General features: G+C 56.1%; 1 protein-coding gene across 1 annotated transcript in view; it reads left to right on the top strand.

Annotated features, from left to right (window-relative positions):
* Positions 1–4,986, top strand: part of PPP1R16A (protein phosphatase 1 regulatory subunit 16A) — a 13,572-nt gene extending 8,586 nt beyond the window's left edge. Inside the window, exons 6-10 of the mRNA XM_041484801.1 lie at positions 1,030–1,155; positions 1,234–1,309; positions 1,383–1,513; positions 3,293–3,463; positions 4,424–4,986. Coding sequence (XP_041340735.1) covers positions 1,030–1,155; positions 1,234–1,309; positions 1,383–1,513; positions 3,293–3,463; positions 4,424–4,831 — 912 coding nt within the window. The 3' untranslated portion in view covers positions 4,832–4,986. The remainder of the gene's footprint in view (positions 1–1,029; positions 1,156–1,233; positions 1,310–1,382; positions 1,514–3,292; positions 3,464–4,423) is intronic.
* The last annotated feature ends 3,308 nt before the right edge of the window (positions 4,987–8,294 follow it).

Below are 8,294 nucleotides of genomic sequence, written 5' to 3'. Positions count from 1 at the left end.
CGTGGGGACGGGCGGCCACGCTGCGGTGGGGGAGCACGGGGACACGGGGCCACCCTGTGCGTGGGGACACGGGGCCACCCTGGTGCATGGGGACAGCACGGGGACATGGGGCCACCCTGGTGCGTGGGGACACGGGGACACGGGGCCACCCTGGTGTGTGGGGACAGCACGGGAACACGGGGCCACCCTGTGCGTGGGGACACGGGGACGTGGGGACACCCTGCTGTGTGGGGACACGGGGACGTGGGGCCACCCTGCTGTGTGGGGACACGGGGCCACCCTGCTGTGTGGGGACACGGGGACACCCTGATGCGTGGGGACACCCTGATGTGTGGGCACAGCGGCACCCGTGGGGGGGACAGCGGGGGACGGGGAGGGGGTGTGGGCAGGGGGACACGGGTCACTGGGAGGGTTGAAGTGACACTGGGGGTCGAACATGAAGTGACATATGGGGACACTGGGTGAGTGTCCTCCATGGCCCTGGTGACACCAGAGGGGATCAGGGTGACACTGGGAGGGTCAGGGTGGCACTGGGGTCATTGATGGGGGTCAGGGTGGCACTGGGGGTCACCGAGAGGGGATTGGGGTGACACTGGGGTGACTGGGTCAGGGTGACACTGGGGTAACTGAGGGGGAATGAAGGTGACACTGGGGTCATTGGGTCAGGGTGACACTGGGGTCATTGAGGGGGGTCAGGGTGGCACTGGGGGTCACTGGGAGGGGATTGCGGTGACACTGGGGTCATTGAGGGGGGTGAGGGTGGCACTGGGGTCACTGATGGGGGTTTACTGTGACACTGGGAGGGTCAGGGTGACACTGGTGTCACTGGGAGAGGATCAGGGTGACACCGGAGTCACTGGGAGGGGGTGAGGGTGACACTGGGAGGGTCAGGGTGACACTGGGGGTCACTGGGTGACACTGGGGTTCACTGCCTCCCATTCCCCCTGTGCCACCACCTCTTTGCCACCTCACTGCCACCACCCCTGTCCCCACGGTGTCCCCACGGTGTCCCCACGGTGTCCCCTGCAGCTGCACGTGGCCGCTGCCAACGGGTACCGCGCGGCGGCCGAGCTGCTGCTGGAGCACCGCGCCCGCCCCGACGCCCGCGACGCCGACGGCTGGCAGCCCCTGCACGCCGCCGCCTGCTGGGGACAGGTGTGTCACCGCCACCCCCCCTGGGGACACCCCCGTCCCCCGTTTGTCCCTTTTTCCGACGTTTCTGTCCCCTTGCAGGTGCAGCTGGCCGAGCTGCTGGTGGCTCACGGCGCCGACCTCGGCGCCAAGTCGCTGCTGGACGAGACTCCCCTGGGTGGGTTTGGTGGCGTTTTGGTGGCATTTCGGTGGCGCCGCGGTGGCCGTTGGTGACAGGGGTGTTGTCCCAGATGTGTGCGGGGACGAGGAGGTGAGGGCCAAGCTGCTGGAGCTGAAGCACAAGCGGGCGGCCGTGCTGAAATCCCAGGAGAAGCACAAATCCCTGCTCCAGAGGAGAACGTCCAGCGCCGGCAGCCGCGGGTGAGCGGGACGCGTGTGTCACCTCCCCGGCTTGGGGACAGCGCTGGGGGACACCGGGAGGGGACTGGGGTGGCGCCGGGGTCACTGAGAGGGTCAGGGTGATGCTGGGAGGGTCAGGGTGACACTGGGGTCACTGAGAGGGTCAGTGTGACACTGTGGGGCACTGGGAGGATCAGGGTGATGCTGGGAGGGTCAGGGTGACACTGGGGTCACTGAGAGGGTCAGGGTGACACTGAGGTCACTGGGAAGGTCAGGGTGACACGGGTCACTGAGAGGGTCAGGGTGACACTGGGGTCACTGAGAGGGTCAGGATGACAATGGGAGGGTCGGGGTGACACTGGGGTCACTGAGAGGGTCAGGGTGGCACTGTGGGGCACTGGGAGGGCCAGGGTGACACTGGGAGGGTAAAATCCCCAAACCCCATAAATCCTGACCCCTAAAATCCCCCAAATCCTAGAATTCCCAAAATCCCCAAACCCCGTAAATCCTGACCCCTAAAATCCTCCAAACCCTGGAATTCCCAAAATCCCCAAACCCCATAAATCCTGACCCCTGTAATCCCCAAAATCCTGGAATTCCCAAAATCCCAAAACCCCCATAATCCCTGAAATCCCAGAAATCCTGAAACCCTCTAAATCCCTGAAATCCCATAATTCCCAAAACCTCCCAACCCCATAATTCCCAAAATCCCCAAACCCCACAATTCCCCAAAACCCCATAAATTCCCAAACACCCATAACCCCAATATCCCATGAATCCCATAAACCCCCTAACCCTGCAAATCCCCTAAACCCCAAACCCCATAAATCCCCTAAATCCTCGAAATCCCCATGAATCCCAAAAACCCCATAAACCCATAACTCCAAAATCCCACAAATCCCCTAAATCCCCAACCCCCATAAACCCCAAAACCCCATAAAACCCAAATCCCCTAAAACCCAAAACCCCAAACCCTTCAGATCCCCTAAATCCCCTAAACCCCATAACCCCAAAGCCTCTAAATCCCCTAAACCCCAACAATTCCCTAAACCCCCATAAACCCCATGAATTCCAAAAACCTCATAAACCCCAAATCCTCATAAAATCCCTTAACCCCATAAACTCCAAACCCTATAAACCCCAAAACCGCATAAACCCCAAACCCCCCAAAGTCCTGTAAATCTCCTAAATCCCATAAACCTTGAATCCCCATAAACCCCAAAACTGCACAAATCCCCTAAACCCCAAACCCCATAAACCTTGAAAATCCCAACTGAAAAACCCCAACAAACCCCAAATCCTCCAGATCCCCTAAACCCCATAAACCCTGAAATCCCCAAATCCCCCAAAATCCCCTAAACCCCATAAACCCTTAAATCCCCAAATCCCCCAAAATCCCATAAACCCCAAACCCCCATAAACCCTGAAATCCCCTAAATGCCCAAGCGCTCCAGCCGCTACCGCCGGCAGCTGCAGCGCGAGGCCATCGTCTGGGGACACCTCGGGGACAGCGAGGACGACGAGGGACATTGGAGACATTGGGGGATTGGGGACATTGGAGGCATTGGGGATGAGGGACACTGGGGACATTGGGGGCTTTGGGGGATTGGGGACATCAGGGACATCAAGGACATCGTGGACATCAGGGACATCAGGGGGATTGGGGACATTGGGGGGACATTGGGGAATTGGAGGCATTGGGGGATTGGAGACATCAGGGGAAATTGGGGACATCAAGGGGGATTGGGGACATTGGGGACATTGGGGACATCACGGACATTGGGGGACTGGGGATGTTGAGTACATGGGGGACACTGGAGACATTGGGGACATTGGGGTGATTGGGGACATCGGGGGTGAAGGACATCGGGGACACCTCAGGGACAGTGAGGACGAGGACAGGGCCACCCTCAGGGTGCGGCCACCGAGGGCACGGCCACCGCTGCCACCGGCCGGCCACCGTGGGGCTGGGGTGAGGGACAGTGACACTGGGGACAGCGGGGACACTGAGGATTGGAAACAGTGGGGACGCTGGGGAATTGGGGACACTGGACACATTGGGGGATTGGGGACACTGGGGACATCGGGGATACCGGAAACATTGGGGACATCGGGGACATTGGGGACATCAAGGATGACATTGGTGTGAGGGACAGTGGGGACAATGTGACGGTGAGGGACACTGAGGACATTGGGGGTGAGGGACACGGGAGACATCAGGGACCTTGGGGACACCGGGGGCATTGGGGACAATGTGGGGGTGAGGGACACCGGGGACATTGGGGACAATGTGGGGGGGGACATCAGGGTGAGGGACATTGTGGGACATCAGGACATTGGGGGTGAGGGACCTTGGGGACACCGTGGGACCTTGGGGACATTGAGGGGTTGAGGACCTTGGGGACATTGGAGACAATGTGGGGGGACATTGGGGGGGTTGGGGACACTGGGGGGACATCAGGGTGAGGGACACTGGGGACATTGGGGGACATTGGGGGTGAGGGACCCTGGGGACAATGTGGGACCTTGGGGACATTGGGGACATTGGGGTGAGTGACCTTGGGGACATTGGGGACATTGGGGGGACATCGGGGTGAGTGACCCTGGGGACATTGGGGGGGTTGGGGACCTTGAGGACAATGGGGACAGTGTGTGGGGACATCGGGGTGAGGGACCCTGGGGACATCGTGGGACACTGGGGACATCGTGGGACACTGGGGACATCGGAGGTTGGGACCTTGGGGACATTGAGGGGTTGAGGACCTTGGGGACAACGTGGGGTGACACTGGGGACAACCTGGGATGCCAACAGCGGGGAGGACGCTCCTGCTCAGGTGACACCAGGAGGGGACAGCGGTGACACCGGGCGGGGCCAACCCCGCGTGTCCCCACTGTCCCCATTGTCCCCTCCCCCCTTTTTTTGTCCCCTCAGGACCCGTCCCCCGCCGTCCCCTCGGAGCCGTCCCCGCCGTCCCCTCACCCCAACGGCTCGGCGCTGTCCCCGAGGGTGTCCCCGCTGTCCCCTCGCTGTCCCCCCGCCCCCTCGGGTGACAAAAGCCACCCGCACACCTTGGCCGACCTCAAACGTCACCGCGCGGCCGCCAAAACCCCAAAGAACCACCCCAAAAACCACCCCAAAAACCCCGACGGCGCCCTCGGGGACACCGGGGACACCCTCGGGGACACCCTTGGGGACCTTGGTGACATCGGGGACACCCTTGGGGACATTGGTGACACCGGGGACACCCTTGGGGACATGGTGGAGCCGCCGCTGCTGCGGCTGACGGCGCCGGCCCAGGAGGGCCCCGCGGAGAAGCAGCGCTGCTGTCGGGTCATGTGACCAAATTTTGGGGGGGGTTTTTAAATTTTTTTGGGGTCGCCCCAAATCTTTGGGGTTGTCACCCCCCCTCCCCCAAATCCCGTTGTCACTTTGTGTCCCCAAAAATGGAAAATTTTTTTGTCCCCGCCCCCAAAAAAAAAAGGGGGCGAAGGTTGGCGGCAGTTCGGCGTCGTGGTTCTGTTTTTGGGGTTTTTTTGGGGGGAATTTGGGTTTGGGGGGACCCCGAAATGTGGGGAGGGGGAGGGAGACCCCAAAAGGGACATTTTGGGAGGGGGGGGAACCCCAAAATTGCATTGGGGGAGGGGAGGGGCCCCAAATTCGTGTTTGGGGTCCCCAAAATTCGTGTTTGGGGTTTTGGGACCCCCCAAATTTGTGTTTGGGGTTTTGGGATCCCCCAAATTCACATTTGGTGTTTTGGGACCCCCCAAATTTGTGTTTGGGGTTTTGGAACCCCCCAAATTTATGTTTGGGGTTTTGGGACCCCCCAAATTCGTATTTGGGGTTTTGGGATCCCCTAAATCCCACAGGGAAACTTTGGGGACCCCAAATCCACATTTAGGGTTTTGGGGAGCCCCAAATCCATATTTGGGGTTTTGGGGTTCCCCCAAATTCGTATTTGGGGTTTTGGGATCCCCTAAATCCTACAGGGAAGTTTTGGGGATCCCAAATCCCATTGGGAACTTTTGGGGACCCCCAAATCCACATTTGGGGTTTTAGGATCCCCCAAATTCATATTCGGGCTTTCAGGAGCCCTAAATTTTGGGGACCCCAAATCCACATTTGGGGTTTTGGGGAGCCCCAAATCCAGATTTGGGACTTTAGGATCCCCCAAATCCCAGTGGGAACTTTTAGGATCCCCCAAATCCACATTTGGGATTTTAGGACCCCCCAAATCCACATTTGGGATTTTAGGATCCCCCAAATCCCACTGAGACCCTTTAGGATCCCCCAAATCCACATTTGGGGTTTTGGGATCCCCTAAATTCGTATTTGGGGTTTTAGGATCCCCCAAATCCCACTGAGAAATTTTGGGATCCCCCAAATAGACATTTGGGATTTTAGGATCCCCCAAATCCCACTGAGAACTTTTAGGATCCCCCAAATCCACATTTGGGATTTTAGGATCCCCCAAATCCCACTGAGAACTTTTGGGATCCCCCAAATCCACATTTAGGATTTTGGGATCCCCCAAATCCCACTGAGACCCTTTAGGATCCCCCAAATCCACATTTGGGATTTTAGGATCCCCCAAATCCACATTTAGGATTTTGGGATCCCCCAAATCCCACTGAGACCCTTTAGGATCCCCCAAATCCAGATTTGGGACTTTAGGATCCCCCAAATCCACATTTAGGATTTTGGGATCCCCCAAATCCCACTGAGACCGTTTAGGATCCCCCAAATCCACATTTGGGATTTTAGGATCCCCCAAATCCCACTGAGAACTTTTGGGATCCCCCAAAACCACATTTAGGATTTTGGGATCCCCCAAATCCCACTGAGACCGTTTAGGATCCCCCAAATCCACATTTGGGATTTTAGGATCCCCCAAATCCCACTGAGAACTTAGGGGGGTGAGTGGGGGGGATCTTGAGGGGGGGAATTTGGGGGTGCAAATGGGATTTGGGGTGGAAATGGGATTTGGGGGATCCTAAATAGGGAAAATTTAGGGGATCCTAAATGGGATTTGGGGTAGAAATGGGGTTTGGGGGGGATCCTAATTAGGATTTAGGGGATCCTAAATGGGAATTTGGGGGATTCTAATGGGATTTGGGGGATCCTAAATAGGGAAAATTTAGGGGATCCTAAATGGGATTTGGGGTAGAAATGGGGTTTGGGGGGGATCCTAATTAGGATTTAGGGGATCCTAAATGGGAATTTGGGGGATTCTAATGGGATTTGGGGGATCCTAAATAGGGAAAATTTAGGGGATCCTAAATGGGATTTGGGGTAGAAATGGGGTTTGGGGGGGATCCTAATTAGGATTTAGGGGATCCTAAATGGGAATTTGGGGGATTCTAATGGGATTTGGGGGATCCTAAATAGGGAAAATTTAGGGGATCCTAAATGGGATTTGGGGTAGAAATGGGGTTTGGGGGGGATCCTAATTAGGATTTAGGGGATCCTAAATGGGAATTTGGGGGGAAATGGGGTTTGGGGGATCCTAAATGGGATTTGGGGTCCTAAATGGGGGATCCCAAAGGGGGAATTTGGGGGGAAAAGGGATTTGGGGGATCCAATTTGGGGGATCCTAAATAGAAGGATTTAGGGGATCCTAAATGGGGGAATTTTGGGGTGGAAATGGGATTTGGGGTGGAAATGGGATTTGGGGGATCCTAAATACGGGAAATTTAGGGGATCCTAAATGGGATTTGGGGGATCCTAAATGAGATTTGGGGGATCCCACATGGGGGAAATTTTGGGGGAAATGGGATTTGGGGGATCCTAAATGGGAATTTGGGGGATTCTAATGGGATTTGGGGGATCCTAAATAGGGGAAATTTAGGGGATCCTGAATGGGATTTGGGGTAGAAATGGGGTTTGGGGGGGATCCTAAATGGGGGAATTTGGGGGATCCTAAGTGGGGGAAATTTGGGGGGGAAAATGGGATTTGGGGGATCCTAAATGGGGTTTGGGGTCCCAAATGGGGGATCCCAAAAGGGGAATTCGGGGGGAAATGGGATTTGGGGGATCCGTGGGGGAAATTTGGGGGGGAAAATGGGATTTGGGGGATCCTAAATGGGGTTTGGGGTCCCAAATGGGGGATCCCAAAAGGGGAATTCGGGGGGAAATGGGATTTGGGGGATCCCAAATAGGGGAATTTGGGGGGAAAAGGGATTTGGGGGATCCTAAATGGGGGAATTTGGGGGATCCTAAATGGGGGAATTTAGGGGGGAAACGGGATTTAGGGGAGCCTAAATTTAGGGGAATTTGGGGGGGAAATGGGATTTGGGGTTTTCTTGTTATGGGGGATCCTAAATGGAGGAATTTAGGGGGAAATGGGATTTGGGTTTTTCCCACATTTGGGGTTTTCCCCATTTAGGGGATCCCAAATGGGGAAATTGGGGAGGGGGAGGCCGGGTTTGGGATTTTGGGGATCCTAAATAAGGGAATTTGGGGTGGAAATGGGATTTGGGGTTTTGTGATTTTGGGGGATTCAAAAAGGGGAAATTTGGGGGAATCTAAAGAGGATTTGGGAGATCCTAAATTTACGGGAAATGGGATTTGGGGTTTTCCCTTTTTAGGGGATCCTAATTGGGGGAAATTGGGGGGAAATTGGATTTAGGGGATCCTAAATGGGGGAAATTGGGGGGAAATTTGATTTAGGGGATCCTAAATGGGGGAATATGGGGGGAAATTGGATTTAGGGGATCCCAAATGGGGGAATTTGGGGGATCCCAAACACGGGAATTTGGGGGATCCTAAATGGGGTTTAGGGTTTTCCCCTTTTAGGGGATCCCAA

The sequence above is a fragment of the Pyrgilauda ruficollis genome, unplaced genomic scaffold (genome assembly GCF_017590135.1).
Source record: "Pyrgilauda ruficollis isolate IOZ18807 unplaced genomic scaffold, ASM1759013v1 scaffold675, whole genome shotgun sequence".
Classification (NCBI taxonomy): domain Eukaryota; kingdom Metazoa; phylum Chordata; class Aves; order Passeriformes; family Passeridae; genus Pyrgilauda; species Pyrgilauda ruficollis.
Note: the sequence above shows the minus strand (reverse complement) of the source record. Positions and strands in the feature narration are given on the sequence as shown.